General features: G+C 38.9%; 2 protein-coding genes across 6 annotated transcripts in view; one reads left to right on the plus strand and one right to left on the minus strand.

Moving 5' to 3' along the window:
• Positions 1–2,098: 2,098 nt before the first annotated feature.
• The window catches only part of LOC141437871 (alpha-1,3-mannosyl-glycoprotein 4-beta-N-acetylglucosaminyltransferase A-like), a 51,537-nt gene continuing 29,569 nt past the window's right edge, over positions 2,099–24,066 (plus strand). The window contains exons 1-2 of one of the 2 annotated variants that reach the window (XM_074101438.1): positions 2,099–2,136; positions 10,097–10,221. In XM_074101438.1, the coding sequence (XP_073957539.1) occupies positions 10,104–10,221 (118 nt within the window). In that variant the 5' untranslated portion in view covers positions 2,099–2,136; positions 10,097–10,103. Of the gene's footprint in view, positions 2,137–9,554; positions 10,222–24,066 lie in introns of those variants that run through there. The other variant, XM_074101430.1, reaches the window with a different exon arrangement.
• Positions 12,752–18,852, minus strand: LOC141440181 (granzyme H-like). 4 transcript variants are annotated; one of them, XM_074104645.1, is made up of 5 exons: positions 18,779–18,852; positions 17,820–18,056; positions 16,780–17,020; positions 15,271–15,422; positions 12,752–13,344 (listed from the first exon to the last, which is right to left on the minus strand). In XM_074104645.1, exons 2-5 carry the CDS (start codon positions 18,044–18,046, stop codon positions 13,080–13,082), a joined length of 885 nt encoding a protein of 294 aa, XP_073960746.1. In that variant the 5' UTR covers positions 18,047–18,056; positions 18,779–18,852; the 3' UTR covers positions 12,752–13,079. The 4 variants fall into 4 exon arrangements, with proteins under 4 accessions (XP_073960746.1, XP_073960763.1, XP_073960751.1 ...); XM_074104662.1 differs by lacking the exon at positions 18,779–18,852 and adding an exon at positions 18,651–18,767; XM_074104650.1 differs by lacking the exon at positions 18,779–18,852 and adding an exon at positions 18,569–18,767.

The following is a 24,066-nucleotide window of genomic DNA, read 5'->3' on the forward strand; positions in this document are numbered from 1 at the left end:
TCGTGGAATGGTGTTTTAACAACATTGTTATCAACTCCTCATCCGGTTTATAACACAGTAAAAATGCGAAATATGTCGCAGAAATTAGATACGATAAAAATGATTCATGCTGTCAAAAGAAGCATTATTACCTTAAATTATACAGGTGTTAGGTAATGAGGATAATCCTTGAACAGATAGAGGGCACTTAGGACTTAAACTAAGCTATTAATAGTTTTTATAGAAGTTGTGCGGTTTTCGAGATATTTGGATTTGTAAATTAAAAAATCTAACTCTTAGCAGAAATAAACTATTCTATCTATCTGTCGACGAAATTCCTAGGCATACCTTGAAATGGCGCCGTTTCATGAATTGGCTAAGGGACATCCGCCATATCGTTCAAAACTCACCGTTTAACGATTTGCCTAGTGACGTTTAGGCAGATCATTAAATTCCTAGGCATATCATGAAACGCCGCCTAATCGGTTCTGGCACTTCGCCGGCTGCTGCCGCGGCACGCTCGCTTCGCTCGTTCGGCTCGTACGTTGTGGTCACAATTCATACTAATAACCACTCCTCGCTTCGCTCGTCGTACCTAATTTTTATTTCCTTCGGCATATCACGATTTGCCCAGTATAAAGCTTAGGAATATCGACGAGTGCGTTGCTCTAATCGATCTGTGGTAGTTTCTCAGGCACATCGTCTGTTACGTCGTACCTGGCCAACTTTTAGGCATATGATGAAATAGCGCCATTTAACGATATGCCTAGGAATTTCGTGTTCTGGCACATTTTACGATCGGCCGCCGACATATCTATCTCTTAGGTTTTTTGAAAATGAACAACCTTGTTCAATTCTATTTTTTTTTTTATTCGACTGGATGGCAAACGAGCAAGTGGGTCTCCTGATGGTAAGAGATGACTACCGCCCGTGACCCAGGACACGTTATAATGGCCACTAGTTACTGTGACCTGGCTGTTCTTCAAAAAATCCCCAAATTTTTTGCCTATCTATAACACAAGTACCTACTCAAGAATAATTGAGCAAAAAATAATAATGGTAATATTGCAGGTCCGCCCGGATTGCTACCACCATCTTGCTCGCTAATCCTGCCGTGAAGCAGTAGTGCACTGTTGTGTTTCGGCATGGAGAGTAAGACAGCCGTGAAATTACTGGCACTTGAGGTATCCCATCTTAGGCCTCCAGGTTGGCAACGCATCTGCAATACCCCTGGTGTTGCAGTTGTTTATGGGCGGTGGTGATCCTTCCCATCAGGAGACCACTTGCTCGTTTGCCATCCAGTCGAATAAAAAAAAAGTTATTTTACGCGGTACAAATCCACTAAAATTTAGAAGTCGCGACAGTTTTATGACATCGAAAATACATATATATTATGGTTTCACGGATACCCGAAAGTAACAAATTTGGATGAAATAAAAAATACAAAAAGACTCCAAAAACCAATCATAAGTTTATGACAATTACTTCATGGCTCATCTCTCTCATAGGCATGCTTGTAGTATTGATTGCAAAAAAATCTAAGCAAGTGTACCACAGACGTCTCCTGGGTCACGGAACAGAACAACAACACTAAGGGGCTGTTTCACCATCCATTGATCAGTGTTAACTGGCGGTTAGGTGTGATGCCGTCTATTTGTTTTGTTCGAATAGACGGAGACGCATCACATTTAACCGTTAGTTAACACTAATCAATGGATGGTGAAACAGCCCCTAAGAGTATATAGCAAAAGTATAAAATATACCTAAACTTGGAATATTCCGTACAAAATTACTTATTTTTTTTGTAATGGCTACGAAACCCTATTTCGGGCGGTGTCCGACACGCTCTAGACCGGTTTTTGAATTAAAAATTACGCGCCGAGCCTGGTGACGCTGTTTTTAACCCCCCCACGCAAAAAGAGGGGGCGTTATAACAAATTATAGATTGTGCCTGTATATGTAGTAAACGTTTATCAATGCATTCGTGCCTTGAACACTAACTTAATTGCTAGCCACAGATAGCGATTATCGGTGTTATCATCAAATAGATAAATACGATAACTTTTTTAATTTAGTACGTGGTTAACATTGTAGGTAGAAACACGAGTGTTAAGTTGGAAAAAAAACGAGTGCTCGTTCTGGATAGATTTGTTTTTGGTAAGTGGATGTTAGTCTTAAGGTCACAGCCTCACTGCTCAGAGCCCGACACCCGACCAGCACCGCCTCGACTTTCGGCGTCCACTCGTCGACAGGTGGTCCATGGGTGACGCCGCGTTGACGAGTGGACCTCGCGTGCTCCACGAATTTCCTAGTAGTCAATATGGCGGCGAGCAGCGGCCTCGCGAGTGAGGCGATCCGGTGACGCTTCGGAGTTGATGTAGTGAGCGCATGCCCATACAAATCCATATGAAGAATACCTACCGCTCGAGGCGAGGCGGTGCTGGTCGGGTGCCGGGTGGCTGTAATGAGCTGTGACCTTATAGCGTGTAAACCCTCTCTGTTATACATGAGGCTCTCCGAATGTAAGAGATCTTAGGGGCGGCAAATGCACCCTGAATTTCGTGTACGTAAGTAGGAACCACGCATCATATTCGAGGGACGTTTAAATTTACGCAACGCTACGTACGGTCGTATATATAAAATATTCAGTGTTAGCTGAACCCTGCTTTAAAGCAACATGTACGCAGTGCGGTGCCATTTTTTTTTATTCAACTGGATGGCAAACGAGCAAGTGGGTCTCCTGATGATAAGAGATCCCCACCGCCTATAGACACCTGCAAGACCAGGGGGATTGCAGATGCGTTGCCAACCTAGAGGCCTAAGATGGGATACCTCAAGTGCCAGTATTTCACCGGCTGTCTTACTCTCCACGCCGAAACACAACAGTGCAAGCACTGCTGTTTCAAGCAGGATTAGCGAGCAAGATGGTGGTAGCAATCCGGGCGGACCTCGCACAAGGTCCTACCACCTGCTGCTGCTTTTATATTGGATGAATCGAAACTCCCTTAGTTTTATTTTGTTGTATAGATTTCTGCTATTTTTCTCTTAGATCTGACACATACAGCTTATCTAATAGAGTTCCGTTGGTCATCCTTCGGGCATGACATGTTATATTTTAGTTTTTTTTAGGTCACTAAAATTGAAGTTAAGATAATATTTATTTATTTAATAGTAAGATATTAAATTGAAAATACAAACTGAAATATAGATGCAGAAAAAACCAGAAAAATAAGACCAGCACTGGGAATCGAACCCAGGTCCTCGGTATTCCGTACCGCGTGCTATACCGCTACACCACTGCTGGTCAACGGTACAGACACGAATTTCCCCTATGCACCTCATAGGTATCTCAGCTTGTTTGTTTCTTATTTAGCCACTTAAGCAGTGACGCTAGCGACATCTATACCGTAGCCCTCATAGAGAAACTTTCGGCACTCCATTGGAATTGGAACCAACCGCTCACCCGGACAAAAGATGTCGTTACTAAGCAATCAAATTAAGATTGTTTTTTTGGAATCTTTTTGTATGTAAATAACAAACACAACAAAAAAAGAATTAGCGAAATCGGTCCAGCCGCTTAGCAACACATTTTACGATTCATTTTTATTTATATAGAAGATAGATATAATAATATAATATATATAGATAGAACATTTGGCTGTAACAACAAAAAGTTGGATACCCCGACTTTGTCACTTCAAAGTTCAATTTCTCAAAAAACCGATTTGATGAAACATGTCTAAGAACCATTGCTAGAAATCCAGCTTTCAAATAAAAAAATCTCATTCAAATCGGTCCACCCCTTTAAGAGCTACGATGCCACAGACAGACACACATAGCGGTCAAACTTATAACACCCCTCTTTTTGCGTCGGGGGTTAGAAATAAAAAAAAAATTACAAATAAACCAAAATAAAATTACATAGTTCCTGCGGGTGCGGTAAACGAATACGTGGGCAGGGTCGCGAGCAACAGCTAGTTTAGTATATGGATAAGTCATATTCATCTCCAGTGAGGCTATGTTTATGAGGCCGCGGCGCGCAGGCGCGGCGTTGTCATGCAAACTGTCCACACAATGCAAAGAGTTAAGCTGAGCAAATATATGTTATAAATGTATGACCTTGGCATGTGTTTGAGAACATACTTCTATAACACAGAACTATAGAGCGAAATTTAATACTAGGTACGTCTTAAAAAAAAATTCGTGAAGTTCGTGTTTATGCTGGATTTAGGTGATAGAAAATTATTTTTAAAGCTCTAGTGCATAAAGTAAAACCTTCGTCTAAGACCAAGGTAATCGGGTATCAACAGCCCCAAACGAAGAAGTTTCTATATATTTTTTAAACATTTTTATTTTTATAAAAATTCAAACGTTTGAAAATAAATAAATAAAACTAAAATAATATAATTATATACCCCCTTATTCATAAAACTTAACAAGCCTATGTTAACTAACAAATGCTTTGTCCCTTTCTAACAAATACAAATGTCCAAGTGACAGATAAGGACAAACGAATTTTAGCGGCATTTTAACTAAAATAGGTTTGATTGTCGTTTATGAATAAGGGCGTTAGTAATTCATGAAAAATAAAAGGTACATAGGAAGTGCGAACAATATTGACCAATTGTTTCCACTGTTGCTATTTCATTTCCTCGCAATCAAAGTGATAAGCTGAGGGTAAAACTTGAGCATTAAACTCATTTTCCTCTCGACGTGTTTATCCACCCTCGCCGTACATACCGGCTCGGGCGGCTATATGCACGTCTTGGCTAAAGTGGCTCGTTTTATGCTCTTGTTGTACAATCTAATTTGACCCTTGACGCAAAAAGAGGGGGTGTTATAAGTTTGACACCAACATCTATCTGTTTGTCTGTCTATCTGTCTGTGGCATCGTAGCTCTCTAACGAATAGACCAATTTCGATACGGATTTTATATGTGAAAGCCAGTTTACTTGCCTTTGTTCTTAGATATGTTTCATTATAATCAGGTCAGCCGTTTTTGAGATATACATACTTTGAAATGATAATGTCGGGGGTTTCAACTCTTTTATAAGTTGGTTACATTACAACAGAGCGCTCCAACGATAAACAACAAAAAGTTTGAAAACCCCTGACTTCGCCACTTCAAAATTCAATATCTCAAAAACGGTTAAAACGATTTTGATAAAACATGTCTAAGAACCATCGCTAGAAAACTTGCTTTCAAATAAAAAACCGCATTCAAATCGATCAACCCGTTTAAGAGCTACATGCCACAGACACACAGAGATAACGATGAAACCTGGGGTTAATAAAAACTTTTTAGCAAAAAAATTGAACCGCCGAAAAAACAAAAGCAAAAAATAATAAACCTTTTTCTCCTATTTAACTTTAATCTAGGTACTAGTTTGAAGTCGGTGCCTCAGTACTAGCCAGGAGTGGACCTATAGTCGTCTGCCTAATGGGCTTCTATCACTCCTGACGGCTCGTGATGAGGCACCGACTTCAAACTAGTACCTATATATATAGATTAAAGTTAAATAGGAGAAAAAGCTTTATTTTTGCTTTTCTGTTTTTTCGGCGATTCAATTTTTTTGTGAAAAAGTTTTTATTTTATACTTTTTTCTCACCCTTGGGGTATTTAATACCAACTTCAAGTTATATCTATCCAATAAAAAAAGAATTATGAAAATCGGTATTCTCTACAGCTCTGTAAAAAGTTATGCCTGGTCATACATTACAATCAGTGACTGAACAATCAATCATCCCCTCTTTTCCCACTCTTTTCCCAAATTTAAATGGGACCATTCTCGGGGTATACCCTTTCCATTAAAAAAATAATTATCAAAATCGAACTACTCTGTAAAAAATTATGCGTGGTCATTTTTCATCATCATTATATCAGCCGTATGGCGTCGACTGTTCGACATAGGCCTCCATAGACCAAACATACACAGACACACAACATAAACACATACATAGACATTAAAATAACTGTGACAAACTCAGCCATGACGTTACACAAACAATGTCTCTAGTGCTTCTCTAGTGCACAATTAGTGCTTGTTCATTAGTGCCTATGATCCAAGGCCATTGACGAAGTAAACCGCTAAAGGTTAGGTCACGACTGTTCGCGACTAGCGAACGTTTAAGTCAAGTTTAATAAATAAATAAATATTATAATAATAAATATCTATATAAATAAAAATGAATCGTAAAATGTGTTGCTAAGCGCAAAACTCGGGAACGACTGGTCCGATTTCGCTAATTATTTTTTTGTTGTGTTCACTACTGTCAGAAGAAGGTTTCTATGGAAGCAAATACAGAAAAAAACAACGGGGGCGAAGCCGCGGGCAACAGCTAGTTAGTAATAGAAATTTTTATTCACCGTCACAAACCAAAATTTACAATACAAGACAGAGATTAAGTGAGGCGAAATGGAGATGAGACTCGGCGAGGTCGCTGGTTTTCAGTCTCCAACCAAACTAAAAACTAACTGCCATAACACATAACATAACATAACATTATGGGACACTTGACACCAAATGACCTAGACCTAGGGGCGTAGCTACAGCCGTATCTGCCGTATCAATTATACGGGGCCCCCGGGCCACGGGCCCCCGACGTGTGTAAAACTTGTAAGAATTTTGGAAATAGTGACAGATAAATAATTACGATGAATAAATATTTCTTTTCATTTTATGCAAACATTTTTGTTTCTTTTGTGAGAAATCTTTACCCTTCACAAGGGCCCCCAAACAAATTATACGGGCCCGCCAAGGCACGCTAACTGCCTAGTCCCAAAGTAAGCTAAGCTTGTGTAAGCTTGGTACACTCCCTCGGCGTGTTACTTCAAAGTCGTAAAATGCCAGGGTCCAGGTTGTAGAATGACCAGTAGTACAAATGTCAAGATCGTAAAATAACCAGGTAGTACAATGTCAAGGTGTAAAATACCAAGTAGTAGAAATATCTGACACAACAAGCGTGCATAAATATCTGATACGACTCTATTTCTAGGGCCAGATGGACGTGTCAGATACGCTGTGGCAGATATTAATGCTGGTGACTGTACTAGGCAACGGATAAACATACTTTAACAGATTAGATACATACTTGATAGATTAGATACATAGAACTTGTATTGTTCCTTCAAATATCTGCTTCGACCGGGGATCGAACCCAGTACCTCAAGCTTCGTATTCAGGTTCACTAACAACTAGGCTATCCGGTAGTCTTAATAGCTGAATAGCTGATGGGTTACTTAGCAAAGGTTAACTTAAACAACTTAGTTTCCAAAGTTCAATATCTCAAAAACGGCTGAACTGATTTTTATCGAACATAGCTAAAAACCAGCGCAAACTCGTTTTTACTTTAAAAAAACTGAATCGAAATTTAACTAATCATATCAAATTTAACCAATAATAATACAGTAGCATACGTAACATTAACATATGTAGGAACGATCGTGAAGAAAAGCTCTCCCATTCTGAGAAAAAGCCTGTGCCCAGCTGTTGGACATATAAAGACAGGGATAATGATGATGATGGTGAATAATCTTGTGTTTACTTGTTGAATAAAAATAATTAATATCAAACATAACCTAAAGTAAACAGCACACAAGTTTTCACTTCTCTTGCTCTAAAAGTATGTCAATATAGCCTTACGAGGCGGGAGTAGCGTGAGTACTTTAGTCCCTAGGGAGTAAAAGTAATTTTTTTTTCATTTACTTTGTATGACTTAGATAAAGTCAAACAGCCAGTAGGTACTTGTTTAGTTTTTGGCATAAAATAAGATTGCGTGTGGAACATTTACATGACGAAAATGTTACGTTCTAACTAGTTTACGTGGTCTTAGTTCTGTGCTTTTTCCGCAGGTGGCGCCCTTCTATTTATTCCAGTTTGTGTCTGGACCATTTCGCCGATACGATTTTGTTATAATCTGTGTCTGGTTGGAAAAAAATACTTACCTCGAAAACTTTGAAATTATTGTAGAGCGTAAATCATAAACGATTAATACTATATTTTCTCGAAATCAAAATGAAAAAAAAAGAGTTTTCACCTCGAGACTAAAAGTCAATATAAACCCTCGGATAAATAGGTCACATTTGTCTGAAACGAGCGAGAGGGAAATATGATTTTAGATTCTACTTCCGTACTGTCTTATTCTTACAGTTGAATCAAATGTTATAGCTTTCGAGTCGCTCCCGCCGATAGCATACAGTCGCCACTGGCCCGTTATGAGCTGACTTTGAAACATACTTGTAGGTTGATGATGCTCTAGTAACTGTCTGATAACTATAGAACGTTCTATTTCCCACCATTATGTTATTTCTAGAGTATCGCAGTTAATTATTAGGTCAATATAGTTCTAAGTCACTAGGTGATCCAGACTTACTTGGCCTCCTTCGAGATAGTTCAGCCATTTGTCAAAAGATGGCGCCACGTGTATTAAACTGTCATTAAAATTTAGCCTCGGCTTCGAACGCGTCATTTAGAAAGAAAGAAAAGAAAAAAAGAAAGTTTTATTTTGGCTCCATAAGTACCACCTAAAACTAAGACTAAAACTAGCACTAAAACTATGTTAATTAGGTTTAGCAGTTAAGTATAAATTTCGTAATTTCGTAAAATTTTGGGATTTTATTCCGATTTTTCATACATTAAGTATATGGTCGACCAAGAAAGTGATAAATTTACCAATTAAAATTACAGTTCCTACTTTAGAAATAAAACAATAAGGTTTATTGTCATATTGACTCGTGAGTGAAGATTTGACGTTTTAAGCCCTACATACAAATGACAATAATAAACCTTAGGGTGGAATTCGATTTGTAGCATTCGAACATGGCGGATGTAGACAATATCTAATTTTGCTATTTCTGTTTCTTTGGCTAGTTGAAGTATAATTTTGATAGTGTTTTATGCGGCGAATAACCTTAACAGTGAACAGTGATCACAAAATTCTATATCTCTCTCGTGTCTTACATTTTTTATGCGCAATTTGTGTCCACGTGGTTTCTGGAATTTTACTATCAAGTTGCAAAAACTACAACCACCGTACAACGACCCTCTCAAAGAGAGTTTACTTTGACACTGGCGAAATTGTCCTATTAATTAGGACAGAAAAGCCATATTTTAAAAGAAAAGAAGAAGAAGAAGAAACTTAGAGTGGTGAACCAATTTCTTGGTCGACTATACATCGTGGTTTATTAAATAGCACAGTAGCCTTAACATGGGTTAAATTAAATAAAGGGCGAAGGACCATAAGTTTTTAAATATAAGGTTACTCGCATTATTTTTAAAAACAGGACCTGTGTTAATTTTTTTTTCAAACAAATTTAAATGTTATTTTCAATGTATGCAGTACAACTAAATTGACAGCACATAGGCCCCCGTACCTAAGAAATTTCCCGTAACATGAGAGCGATAACACCGCCATAACGTGCCATACACTGATACAACGGTTAAGCTTTGATGATTAATAAATTATCTGAATTCAAGTAATTTGAAAATGTTACGAAATAAAAAGCATCAACGACCTGTATAGTAAAGATTTTTGAACATATTAGGTAAACGTCCGAGTGTTCGACGCCGTGCCCAATGAGGGCTATCGTTTTTTGTCTCACTAGATGGCGCACTGTTGCGTGAGGTTTTTAAGTATGGCTTTCAAAGTCTGTTATTACGGGCGTGAAAACAAAGTTTAGATTACATGACATTAGAACCGTACCATAAAAATATCGAGCATGCCACAGTGTTGCATAGTCCCCGTTTTGTTCGGAAAAAAGGGAGGACAAAGGTTTCCGAAAGACAAAACTGTCTCATAACACAGACATTCATTGCCCCGGAACGCATATTTGCCATAATTAATTTCAGATATTGCAAAATATTCACAAAACTATTCTAATTATAAATAAACCCGCGTAGCTCACCCAAAAACTATGAGATTTGACATTTCGGAGACCTCACGCCACACTAGCGCCTCTAGCGGCGAATTCATACGCGATAGCCCTCACAAACGACCCCTGCTGTCATGTCGTGCTTCACATACTCTCGAGCCTTTCACTTGTCTCACTACGAACCCGTCCCTACATTACCTTAGTATAGTTTTTATTAATATGAATATGAATATTCTACTTGCGCAGGCTCAGGATGAAGCATGGTGCGTCGAGTGCGCGGTGCGGCGTGTGGGCGCTCGCGCGCAAGCGCGTCGTGCTACTTCTGCTACTGGCCGGTTTAGTAGCTGTCATAGTGCTCAGCTCCAGCGGAAGTAAGTAGCTTAATGCTCATTAACACTAGTGCATAATTTATTGGTTCAGGCGTTACATTGCGGAGGTCCTATCAATGAACTAAAACAATAAACTTTGCTTACCTTCAATTAATTGCGATCATTAATTTTCTATAGAAAAATCACACTTTACTTAAACATCGAACGGTAATGTCAATGAGGGCTATCGTTTTTTGTCTCACTAGATGGCGCACTGTTGCGTGAGGTTTTGAGTATGGCTTTCAAAGTCTGTTATTACGGGCGTGAAAACAAAGTTTAGATTAAAATCATATTTAATACACCTTAAAACCGTACCATAAAATATCGAGCATGCCACAGTGTTGCATAGTCCCCGTTTTGTTCGGAAAAAAGGGAAGACAAAGGTTTCCGAAAGACAAAACTGTCTAAAAACACAGAGATTCATTGCCCTGGAACGCATATTTGCCATAATTAATTTCAGATATTGCAAAATATTCACAAAATTATTCTAATTATAAATAAACCAGCGTAACTCACCCAAAAACTATGAGATTTGACATTTCGGAGACCTCACGCTACACTAGCGCCTCTAGCGGCGAATTCATTCGCGATAGCCCTCATTGAAGCCGCATACATTTTTTGTTTGAATTAAAAAATACTACAGTTGCGTGATATGGATATACGTCAGAAAAGTTTTCATTTACCGCCATTTTGATGGTCAGTTTATCTAGGTGCAAAGATTGCTTTGCTTTTTTTTTAATTATTTATTTACTCAAATAAAAAACAAAAGAAGTACAGAAATACTTATAACTATAAACCTCTGCCAAACTGCGTACAGTTTGATTAATTCGAGTTAACACTTGACAGATGGGCGTGCCTTGAGTCAATTTTCAACTTTGACGTCATACAAATAAAGCCATTTTTAGTATACCGCTACCCACGTTTACAGACTATGTAAAAACTATTTTATTTGTATGATCTCAAAGTTGAAAATTGACTGAAGGCACGCCCATCTGTCAAGTGGTAACTCCAAGTATTCGTACTGTAGCAGTTTGTTGGCAGAAAGTGTAGAACTCTCATTCATTTTTATATAAATGCGTGAAGATAAAGCAGTGCAAGTACGTAACTACGTGTGTATATACATACACCTAATTCAAATTACTATAAGGAAATAGTTTCTTAACTGAAAAACAGTAATAATAAATATCGAAAATACAAACTGAGACATGGATGCACAGAAAAACCAGAAAAAGAGACCAGCGCTGGGAATCGAACCCAGGTCCTCAGCAATCCGTGCTGCGTGCTATAACCCCTACACCACCGCTGGACAGGAATTTAGACACGAATTTATCCTATGCATACATATCTCACGTGACGTCTCTCGATGAGAGCGAAACATAGATGTCGCTAGTGCTGCTGCATAAGTAGCGTAGTAGAAATAAGCAACCTGAGATATGTATGCATAGGAAAAATTCGTGTCTAAATTCCTGTCCAGCGGTGGTGTAGGGGTTATAGCACGCAGCACGGATTGCTGAGGACCTGGGTTCGATTCCCAGCGCTGGTCTCTTTTTCTGGTTTTTCTGTGCATCCATGTCTCAGTTTGTATTTTCGATATGGTTTCACGGGATACCCGTAAAAGTAACAAATTTTGAGTTGAAATAAAAAAAATACAAAAAGACTCCAAATAACCAATCATAGTAATAATAAATACGAAAATCGAAAAGTGATTTTTTCTCGTTGTCAATTGGGTCGAAATTCCTTTCGTTGTCTTGTTGCCCAAAAAAAAGTGAGTTAGTAGAATTTTTTGTACGTGACACAGTGGCGTTTTTTCTCTACTTAAATATTAGTTACACCGAAAAAAATAAACAATGGCAATACATTCTTTCGTTATTTGTTAGATAGAAGACATGATTCATTTCGTGACAGAGTGGTCAGAATGAAAAGAATGTCGACCTAATTAAGACACAAAATAAAGAGTAACTTACTACTGGATCATTATTTGGTCATTAAAATTCTTTCTGCGTATCAATTTACGTACTGCGTGTTTACCATAACCTTGAATTTTAAGCATTTGCAAGCATTATGTCGTGTGGAGACCATTTTGCGTATTACATTATTCTATCCACTTGTAATTAAGTAAATGAGGTAATATTAGTCTAAATAAAAAATTGAAAATACAAACTGAAATATAGATGCACAGAAAAAACAGAAAAATAAGACCATCACTGGGAATCGAACCCAGGTCCTCGGTAATCCGTAGCGCGTGCTATACCGCTACACCACTGATGGTCCATCAGTGGCCATCAGTGAGTGAGTGGGTGGTGTGACCATCAGTGGTGTAGCGGTATAGCACGCGGTACGGATTACCGAGGACCTGGGTTCGATTCCCAGTGATGGTCTTATTTTTCTATTTTTTCTGTGCATCTATATTTCAGTTTGTATTTTCAATTTCGGTTTTACGGGATGACCGTAAAAGTAAAAATTTGGAATTGAAATAAAAAATACAAAAAGATTCCAAAAAACCAATCTTAAATAAAAAATACCAAACATGATATAAGTTCACCTTTGCTGTATTTCCATTGTTAGTTGTTTGTTTCGTTATTTTTTACAATAATATTTATACATAAGCACGTACGTTTACATTCATAGGTATTGTATGAAACTTAAAACGAGACAACAGATTTTGATGGCCATAAGGTAAACATGGAAAAATCCGTGCTGACCAAAACCTGTCCAAGTAATCGTCATTTTTAATTTTACATCATTTAGCAACAGGTGCCATCTATTGGGCATAGCATGTCGAGCACTGGGACATTCCCCTTATTGTTCCCATCATCAATAACGGAACAAATAAAATATATTTTATTACAAAATAGAGCTATTTATTTCTCTTCATAGTCACTAAAGGTGACTCCACCTACTTTCGTTTTGCTCGCCAACTTAAGTACTACGTGATGACCATGGCTATGCCTCTTGGCCTTTTCCACACAATGTGCCATATAGAGACGTTTCTGTGTATCTTCGATCCACTTGTAGTAATGTGGCACACTTGTATACACTGTTATACCGTAGTTTTCTGCCCTGTAGGACACTATACCCATTTGAACTTGGGAGCCAGCTCTCACTAAAGGACCTCCTGAATCTCCACTGGAAAATAAAAAAAAAACATAGTTAAAAAAATAAGTAAACGCCTAAGGAGCGCTGCTCCATTCGATGACATGAAATGGTTGTACCTTGTTTGACTAACAACTTTTTGCCTATTTTCAGTTTGCCTAATTTTAGATAAACTGAATGAATCATTTTGTAACAAATTGTATACAAATTACTTTACTGAATTTGGTTTCGCCTAATTTTAAATGACCTAATTTTCATTTTGTATAAACTTATTTTAACATAAGTTCGGTTCTGGTGCTTCACCGGCCGCTACCGCGGCACGATCGCTACGCTCGCTCGGCTCGCGCGCTATTGTGTTCGCAGTTCTAACCTAACCTTACCTTTTTACTGGTCGCAGTTTTAATCTAAGTAAAAACTTTATTCGTCTAAATAATAATTAGTTAAATAAGAATCGACAAAGTGTTTTAAATAAAAGAATATTTGACAAAACAGGTTACGAAAGTGATCATTTAGGAAAAATGAAAATTCACCTAAATAATAATTATGAATAATGAGATTATACAAGTTGAACAATTCACTATAGTAAAAGTTATTAGACAAACTGAAATTAGGCAAAAAAAATAGACAAGTCAAGGGAATACCACATGAAACAAGCACGCCGCGCCAAGCCAAGCCATGCACCCGCGCTAGTTAGCGCAGGACCTTAATCGCAATTGCCTAATTATTCTAACCATCTTTAGACAAAATATATCCTAAGACCATTCTAAAGCAGTGTTTCCACCAGAGATGTGCGAGGATGTGTTGTGAGGAATGTTTTTCATTAACGAATAGAAACGCTTGATTTACCTCGCCTCGCTCCGCTCAGCTGTTTCCACCAGAGATGTGCTGTGCGAGTATAAATGAAGTTTATATTGGTTAGTGAGAAACACATGCCTCGCAAAATATCCTCGCACATCATTGGTGGAAATGCTGCTTAACACGGCTAAAAATGGCTAAGTGTCTCAAAAAAATATACGAAATACAAATAAACGGTACTTAAAGTATTATTCCAGACGTACGGCTGCCAAATTTCATTCAAATATATACGTCCGGTTGCTTTGCTTCAGCGTGAAGAAATAACAGACTAAATCCCCGTGGAAATTTCCAAAAATTATCTCTTCATTGACGTTACTAAAAACAACCGTGCCAAAATCATCCTGCGGTTGAGATTTAAAATTTTATCCCAGTCACATGGGAATATAGTTTTTTCTTTTATTTGACTGGATGGCAAACGAGCAAGTGGGTCTCCTGATGGTAAGAGATTACCACCGCCCATAGACACCTGCAACACGAGGGGGATTGCAGATGCGTTGCCAACCTAGAGGCCTAAGATGGGATACCTCAAGTGCCAGTAATTTCACCGGCTGTCTTACTCTCCACGCCGAAACACAACAGTGCAAACACTGCTATTTCACGGCAGGATTAGCGAGCAAGATGGTGGTAGCAATCCGGACGGACCTTGCACAAGGGCCTATCACCTGCAAAAATGCGGATAAAATAATGTAGCCTATGTTAGATTTGGATGTATGAGCTATATTATTTTAGACGACCAGATGGCCTAGTGGTTAGAGAACCTGACTACGAAGCTTGAGGTCCCGGGTTCGATTCCCGTGTCGGGGCAGATATTTGTATGAAAAATACGAATGTTTGTTCTCGGGTCTTGGGTGTTTAATATGTATTTAAGTATGTATCTATATCTTTATAATTATATTTATCCGTTGCTTAGTACCCATAACACAAGCTTTGCTAAGCTTACTTTGGGACTAGGTCAATTGGTGTGAATTGTCCCGTGATATTTATTTACTTATTTATTATTGCAAAGTTTCATTAAAATCCTTTCAGTAGGTTTCGCGTGGAATAGTAACAAACATCAATACAAACTTTTGCATTTATTCCGATGTAATATCTAAACTTAGTTACCTGTAAGCGAATTCTGTGGCGTTCACTTCCCCAGCACAAATTACCCCCTCTGCGGGCAAATCTCCCATATCTGTAAACTTATCACACTTCTTGGCGGGTAAAAGAGTTTGTGCCAGCGATTTAAGCGTGAGGCTATTGCTTGGGAAATCCACCTGCAAAGGATATTTTTTTAGTTAAGGCATATTTTTATTTAATAGTTCCATACCATTCCTTATGCTAGCTATGCTATGGTAGCCTAGTCTAGTAGATATTTGCAAGTATTTTTTCATCACACTTGCTCGTAAACAGTGGTTGCAACGCCCCAAATAAAACCCTCGACCTTAATGTGCTTGTCATGAAGCCCAAGGTCGGTCACATGAGTTTGTTACTGCATGGTGTGCTGCTGCTACGTGCGCGCGCTGCACACGCACGCCATGCACATATGCTGCGGAGGGGCAGGGCGGCGGGGAGCTGGCGCTGCCAAGAGCACAATCAGCGGTATCGGCAATTTACAAATATACAATTTTACTCGCAAATGTGATGAAAAACATTGTATGTCGCACGGGCGGTACTAGGATTACGAACATCGACTCATTAAAGCCCTCGTCTTCGACTTCGGGCTTCTAATAGACTCTCGTTCGTAATTCCTTATTTACCGCCCTTAAGACACAATGTACTATTAATTGAGCATGACAAACTTTTTTCTAAAACCATTACGTCGGTTTGTTCCCAGTTGTACAAAGACCCATTTCTACAGATTCCTTTTCTTACTGATGTCTAATTTTAGAAAAAAAAAAACTGTTTCTTGCGCTTTGCTGGCCTCTGCCGCGTCGTATCGGGTTCTAACGAGAACATTTTGGGAATCCGTAGAGATGCAATTCTGTGAAAAACCAGCAGAAATGGAAACAAGCCATTTCGCTGACGTTTAATATGTAACGAACGAATATACACCCATGGTGTATTGCGCCAAATAAGTGAAACTGGTGTCATTTTGAATCAAATTTTAATTACCGGTGAAAATCTGCATAAAGAGAAATCATTAGGATTAATGATTATGTTCAAGTACTGGACGAAAAATTCTGAATTTTTATTTTGTGATGCTATCTTGTTGATCAACCAGCATTGGAACGAAGCACCTAAATTAGAAGCCGTGGTGGCCTAGTGGTTTGACCTATCGCCTCTCAAGCAGAGGGTCATGGGTTCGAACCCCGGCTCGCACCTCTCAGTTTTTCGAAATTCATGTGCGGAATTACATTTGAAATTTACCACGAGCTTTGCGGTGAAGGAGAACATCGTGAGGAAACCTGCACAAACCTGCGAAGCGGTTCAATGGTGCGTGCGAAGTTCCCAATCCGCACTGGGCCCGCGTGGGAACTATGGCCCAAACCCTCTTGTTCTGAGAGAAGGCCTGTGCCCAGCAGTGGGACGTTTATAGGCTGGGAGGAGGCAGGGGGAGGGACCTAAATTAGAGCATAAGCGCACTGAAACCTCCTTAGTTTTGTATTCGATAATCATGGTTGTCACGCTTACCTTCCAAGCGCCCCACCCTGCCACCTGCATCAGTTTATCCTTCTTGTAGCTCAACTTCTTCATCAGTAGCACTTTTTTCACAGTCGTGGAGAACTGGACAGGCTTGCTTAGAAACATGATGCCGATATCGCAGGCTGTGGCTGATGGGTCGTAGTTATGGTGGGTCTCGTAGTCTGAGACTGAACGGACCATTTTCGAGTGCTGGAACTTCTGGTGGCCCATCAGGATTGTGTACTTGAACCTGGAAGGAAAGTTCTTGTGTGGTCGAAGCTGCGAGTCACTAGATTGACAGTCTGTTGTGCAGTCATTTGGAGACGCTGTGAATAAACCAAGAAGCGTCCCATTTTACTATCTTTTATACACGGCTCCTATTGAATCACAGCACAGCCCATCAGATTTAAATTTCGGGCTCAGGCTTGTTCTCTCTGTTACCTTAAATGTCTGCTTCTCAAAATGGCCTTCTTCCAACGTACGTCTCATTCCTATAATGTCTGCTACTTAGTTTCCTATGCTGACTCTTTCCTAAAATGCTCGCTTCTTATTATGTCCACTTCTAAAAATGACCTGCTTCCTATAAACCCGTTTCCTACAATGTCCACTTCTCATAATGCCTGGTTTTAAAATGGTTAGAATTATTTAGGTGTAGCTGATGAAATTTGTATGAAATTGATCCTAAGAATACTTACTAGAACCAGACATCATAGAAAACTGACAATATGAGAAGCAGACTTTACAGGAAACAGATATATAAAAAGTAGACATCATATAAAACCGACGTGGGAAGAAGGTCATTTTGAGAAGCAGACATTTTAGGGAACAGTCAGAACTAGTCTGAGCCAAATTTCGAAACATTTTTTGACCACTACCAATTCGCGAGACCCGTGGAAAATCAGTGGAAGCAGATGGCAAGTTGTGATTGAGTGGCGTTCTGACTAGTGTCTTTGTTCATTAGAAGACGTCTTCCGGGTAAAGATGATGTTGGCACGGTGGCAGTTCTAGTATGTTACGGTCTAAAAAGAGGGAAGCTTTTGAAATCTTACTCATTAAAGTTCTGCTTGTTGTCTGTCACGTCGTCAAGGCAATGTGCAGCTGTGAGTACTGTCTGAGCGCTGATGAGGGAGCCTCCGCATGTCGCAGCTGCTTCAGTGCCAATGATTGCTATGAAGACTATGAAAGGCCAGTCTTCTATGTCCGCTTCGCCGCCTCCCACGATTTTAGGACTCATTTCTGCAGCTGCAGTCGTCAGGAAGAGGAAATGTAGCAGCATTTTGATGGGTCTGGAAATAATTGACGAGCTTTTATACGCTCGTGTACTCTCTTTTGGAGCTGTTTTTTCAACATGAATATTTATTATTATTTAGGAAACAAAATACCGTGAACTGTTTCAACTTTGCCCTCTGGCCCCAACATTGCCTGATTCATTTTGGAGTCGATAACTAGCACCCTTCTAGGTTTTTAAACTTTATCCTAATCCTTTTCCTTTTTTCCTTTTATCCTTTTTTTCGTAATAATAATTCCCGTGTAGATAAAAGTTTAAAACCTATAAGAGTGCTAAGTTATCGGCTCTAAATGGAATCAGGTAATTTTGGGGCCAGAAGGCAAAGTTGAAGCAGTTTACGGTAAAATGTTAAAGAAAAAACAAAGAAGAAATTGAATAATTAATTAAACAGTAGCTGGTTTAAACCAAATTAAATACAGAAATGGCTTCCGTAGTGTTAGTGTCCAAAAGGCTGGCAGCGTTTCTTCATTGTTTAGCTATGTTAAGCTGCTTCTATGTTGAGCCGCTGACCTTTTGGTCTACAGTTGTGTCGACCAGGTGCTTTTGCAAATCTTTGAAGAATATATAATATGTTTATGTAATTATAGCGCACACTCCGAAATGTATCCGGCCCAAGCCGATGCTGATGATGATATTTATTAAGATTTTGAAAAGAAACTTGTTAATGTCATAGAATAACAACAAAAATAATGATGACAGGTATTGCTTTAAAATACTTACTAAAAGGCGGTGCCAATACCATCCAACCGATACCCGACTACGTAAGCTAATCAACTCTGCCAATTAATTACGAATAATGGTTTTAATCTCAGTTAATAGTTTTTTTTTTAATTTTGCGTCACTATTTGGTAGAGTGAAAACTGCCTATCCATGAAATATTTTTACAAATACAAAATCATTTCTTTGTTCATCACAAGTAATTACAGTACAGAGTACATGGAGTATAAAAAAAGAGCTGTATTAGTTACAAGGCATACAAATTGCATTGTTCATATTTTAACAATGTACCCTGATTCGAAAACCATTTCGAGGGATAAGGCTTTTGAACACTTTTGTCTTATTTTGATCCAAACATACTTAAGGGTTACGAAAATATAAGCAAAAATATGTTTGACCTTAGTTTGACCTTCGTATGTTTGAATGAATGAATGATTTATTTATTTTGAAAAACAAAACAAAAGGCCGGCAACGCACTTGTGACTCTTCTGGTGTTGCAGGTGTCCATGGGCGACGGTAATCGCTTACCATCAGGCGATCCGCCTGCTCGTTTTCCCCCTATACCATAAAAAAAAATCACAACAATATTATACAAAGCCTGTCTAAGAAACAGAAACAAAGATATAGTGAATTTATGGTTCAGGTGATTCCAAAAAAGGATTTCACTCAGCATTTGTCGATACATGAAATGCAAAGACGCTGATTTTCAGTGAATCCGTTTAGACAATCACAAGACATAAAGGTAAGGTAAGGTACATAAATAAAGGTTTGATAAAGGGATGAATCCCTTTACCTGAAAAGTAAATAAAACCACAAGTATCATCAATAAAAATAAAGTTGTGTTAAATACTTGGGATGTATACATATCATTTAATAATAATGTAAATCTGTTTTTAAAAAAATATACCTCGTTGAGTTTCTTGCCGGATTCTTCTCAGCAGAGGTTTTTCCGAACCGGTGGTAGATTTTTTTTGACATTCATAAGTGCTTGTTATAGCCTAAATTGAATAAAGATATTTTGAATTGACTTGACTATCTAGGTTTATCTATGCTATAGGTACAGACATTAATGTCAGTCAGTCAGTTGTCACTACTATTTTAATTTTTACCGTTCAATATACGCGTTTACCGCAAAAAATAATGCCGTGTTTTCGAGACGCAGACGAGGCCACGCAGCTGTTGATCGCGTCTAACTAATAGATCAAAGCGTTTTTATTTAAAAACATAAGTATTTTTTCACTTCTCATGCTCTTAAAATGTTATAACGTTTTAAACTTTCGTGATTTTCACTCATAGTCAAAATACCACCAACGGGACTTATCACGCTAACACACACGAGTAATATTTTCCTCGACGTTTCGGCAACATTGCAGTGGCCGTGGTCACGAGTAGACTGAAGAGTGGGGTGTCAAGTCTGCCTAGCAGCGCGACTCCTTCGAACTACCCGCACTTGATCACTAATAGTGCCGGCACTCGTATCACAAACTACCCGCACTTAATCATTTTTATTTGTCACCCCACCACACCGTCACACAACACTAACAAAATAACTCTTAGGCAGTTGTCTCACCGCCAGCGAGGAAACGATTGGCTATCGACGATTTTCTCGCTCAAGAAACGAACAAAAGATATAAGATCCTGTCTGAGTAAAAGAGTTGATAGCTGGCGGTTCACACTGCCGGCGAGAACTCGCGTTTTTATCTTTTGTCGCAGCGACAAGAGCTATAAAACTCGCTGAGCTATAAAACTAGCTCAGCGATACTCGCTCAGCGCTGTTAGCTTGGCGGCCGCCCGGCTCGTGCTCGAACACTCGTTTCTAGTTACTCGCTCTGCTCGCTTCTCGCTCATCGTCGGCGGTGGGACAAGTTCCTTAAGCCTCGAAATGAGCGTTATCCACAACTCTATCGCGATCGCAATCAAATGACAGATTTCGCATACAAAAACTGTCTTCTGATTGCGATCGGAAGTGTCAGAAACACGGCCTCAGATTATCATGATAGAACACTGCTTCAATCAGTCATAACAAAGTTAGGTCGCAGTTAATGACGCACCACGTCGCTCCCACAGCCCTATTCAGTGGAAAATAACCGGGTGATTTACTTTATTAACGACTCTGTGTGCTCCAGGGGTTCCCAGTACTTGGAAGAGCTTTAGTAATAAGTAGGCGGGCGAATATTCGAGCGTTTTGACCGCGCGGTCAAACGTCATTAGCGTCCCGCGTTTATATAACACAACGGAAAGACAAGTCACAAGAATTTTTATCACGCTAAATTCAGCATCGGTATTGTCTTCAATTTTCATAAAAAAACAACCCTGGGCATTACCTCTTTTAATAACACCTGCGAAGACACCAATGACAATAAAAAGATGCTGCAAAAACGCTGAATATTCGCCTGGCGGGGGCTAGACTTGTTAGCTTCTACTGAATGTTGTCAATCTATTACATGAAAGGGTATATTTTAGGTATCTAGATCAAAGAAAAATCCGGATTAGGGCAAATCGAACTCGTGCGGGAAGTTCCTTACTATAAAATATTTTAATAAGGTTAATGTCCCAATGCTCGACAGTCTGAAGCCCAATAGATGACACAGTCTTAAACCACAGAAATCACAAAGTTTTAGACCACTACACGGGACTCGAGATTTTTGATTTGTTTTTTTTATTAAAAGTATGACGACATGGGTTTTATGAATGAGTTATATTGTATAACACGCAGCTTTTCACTTTGATTGCAGGAAAATTAAACAACAATGGAAACTTTCTTACGGGTTCACTATATCATCATGTATTTTTTAGCTTTAAAAAACACGAAAAAATAACTTGCTTTATTTATTTACTTTATAACTTTTTTTTCGGCGTGGAGAGTAAGACAGCCGGTGACACTGGCACTTGAGGTATCCCATCTTAGGCTTCTAGGTTGGCAACGCATCTGCAACCCCCCTGGTGTTGCAGATGTCTATGGGCGGTGGTGATCTCTTACCATAAGGAGACCCACTTGCTCGTTTTCCATCCAGTCGAATAAAAAAAACATTTAATTAATGTTCGTGATTGTTAGCGCCTGATTACCTTATGTTCTTAGAAGATTTGATCTCATACACTATATGATAAAAAGTCATTTTATGCCTGCATCCACCATTAATACGAACTTGAGAAATGACGAGCTTGAGAAATGACGTAAAGTTTATTTGCATTGCTCCCACGTCCTTTCAAGATTTTTTTTTAATTGACTATTACTTACTCGTTCGTGATTGGTTCCCGAGGATGACCTCACCCTGGCGCGTCTACATTTAATTAGTCCCTACTGCGATTACTACTAAAAATAGCTAGCAACTGTAGAGCTATCTTATCATATACGACATTCATTTTCAATCAATGCCTGGAACTCGTATTAAATCCTCATCATCATCATCTTCATCCCACCCTATATACGTCCCACTGCTGGGCACAGGCCTCCTCTCAGAACAAGAGGGCTTGGGCCATAGTTCCCACGCGGGCCCAGTGCGGATTGGGAACTTCACACGCACCATTGAATTGCTTCGCAGGTTTGTGCAGGTTTCCTCACGATGTTTTCCTTCACCGCAAAGCTCGTGGTAAATTTCAAATGTAATTCCGCACATGAATTACGAAAACTCAGAGGTGCGAGCCGGGGTTTGAACCCACGACCCTCTGTTTGAGAGGCGATTGGTCAAACCACTAGGCCACCACGGCTTTTTCCTACTTATTATAAATGAGAAAGTTTGTGAGTATGTTTGTTACTTCTTCAAGCTGAAACGGCTGGACAAATTTAGATGATATTTGGCAAAAAGTTAGTTTATAACCTGGATTAAAACATGGGCTACTTTTTATTCCGATATTCCCACGGGATAGGGATACAATTTTAGACTTTGTTTAGACTCATGAAATTTTGTACAGTCGTTCTTAGCACAACCTCAATGAAGATCACGATATATAAATTTTGGGATCTAATAGTTTACGCGTGCGAAGCCGCGGGTTAACTCTATATATATTATAAATGCGAAAGTTTGTGTATGTGTATGTATATTTGTTACTCCTTCACGCTAAAACGACTGAACGGATTAGGGTGAAATTTGGTATGTAGATAGCTGAACATCTGGAAAAACACATATGCTACTAATAGGAAAGTTATTCTATCTGGGTTGCTTTGTCTTTATATTAAGACCTACGGGTAGGGTGGCCGTACGCCAGGATTTGTCCTGACATGTCAGGATTTTTGACTCTTTGCCAGGATTAAGTTTAAAATAGGATAAATTACAGGTAAAGAGAACGGAATATTTTTTTTGCTTAGAACTCTAGTTATAATCTACTTTTTGGCATAACTCAGTTAAAAGGCGTAGGGATAATTACTACTCAGTCAAAACATCAGTCTAGGGATAATTTACTCAATAGTTCTCGTAGATTGTACAATAAGAGTATAAAACGAGCCATTTTACCGAAGACGTTCATATAAATAAATATCACGGGACAATTCACACCAATTGACCTAGTCCCAAAGTAAGCTTAGCAAAGCTTGTGTTATGGGTACTAAGCAACGGATAAATATAATTATATAGATAGATACATACTTAAATACATATTAAACACCCAAGACCCGAGAACAAACATTCGTATTTTTCATACAAATATCTGCCCCGACGCGGGAATCGAACCCGGGACCTCAGACTTCGTAGTCAGGTTCTCGAACCACTAGGCCATCCGGTCGTCTAAAATTAATTAATATATTTAATATCTATTTGATTGATTTTTAGTTTTATGTAAATTATATAAATTAAACATTATTTAATTAATATGTAAAATATGTAGAAACTTCTTTGTTTGTGGCTGTTTACACCGCCTTGGTCTTAGACGAAGATTTTACTTTATGCACTAGAGCATAAAAAGTCATTTTATGTCGCCTAGACCCAGCAATACATATACAAATACAAACTTTACGAGCATGAGAAGTGAAAACCTATTTTGATGTGTGTATTAACATCCCCACAGTGATCATCCCTATATAATAATATGGCTTCAGACACAGCAACGTGGGTTTTATACATGTACAGACATTTAATTATTCGGTCTATAAGTGGAGAAGGCGTGGGCGCATGTTTCAGACTCGACGGCGCCTTGGATACAAGTAACACACTATGTACATACATAGAGCACCTGCCTACTTCTCTGTCGAGGCACAGACTTAGGTATACTAATTATTAAGGGCTCGGAATTTTCCGTGCGACTATTGACAGGTTGTAGAGAGAGAGCATCGATTTTTATCGATGTTATCGACAAAT

The sequence above is a fragment of the Choristoneura fumiferana genome, chromosome Z, assembly GCF_025370935.1.
Source record: "Choristoneura fumiferana chromosome Z, NRCan_CFum_1, whole genome shotgun sequence".
NCBI lineage: Eukaryota > Metazoa > Arthropoda > Insecta > Lepidoptera > Tortricidae > Choristoneura > Choristoneura fumiferana.

Bases quoted from the DNA above. Each gene is read 5' to 3' on its own strand.
- LOC141440181 (XM_074104645.1), bottom strand. From the start codon at position 18,046: ATGCTGCTACATTTCCTCTTCCTGACGACTGCAGCTGCAGAAATGAGT. The intron at 17,021-17,819 runs GTAAGATTTCAA...CTTTCCTTCCAG, and splicing joins AACAAGCAGAACTTTAATGA to GTTCAAGTACACAATCCTGA. The intron at 15,423-16,779 runs GTAAGCGTGACA...TATCCTTTGCAG, and splicing joins CAGGGTGGGGCGCTTGGAAG to GTGGATTTCCCAAGCAATAG.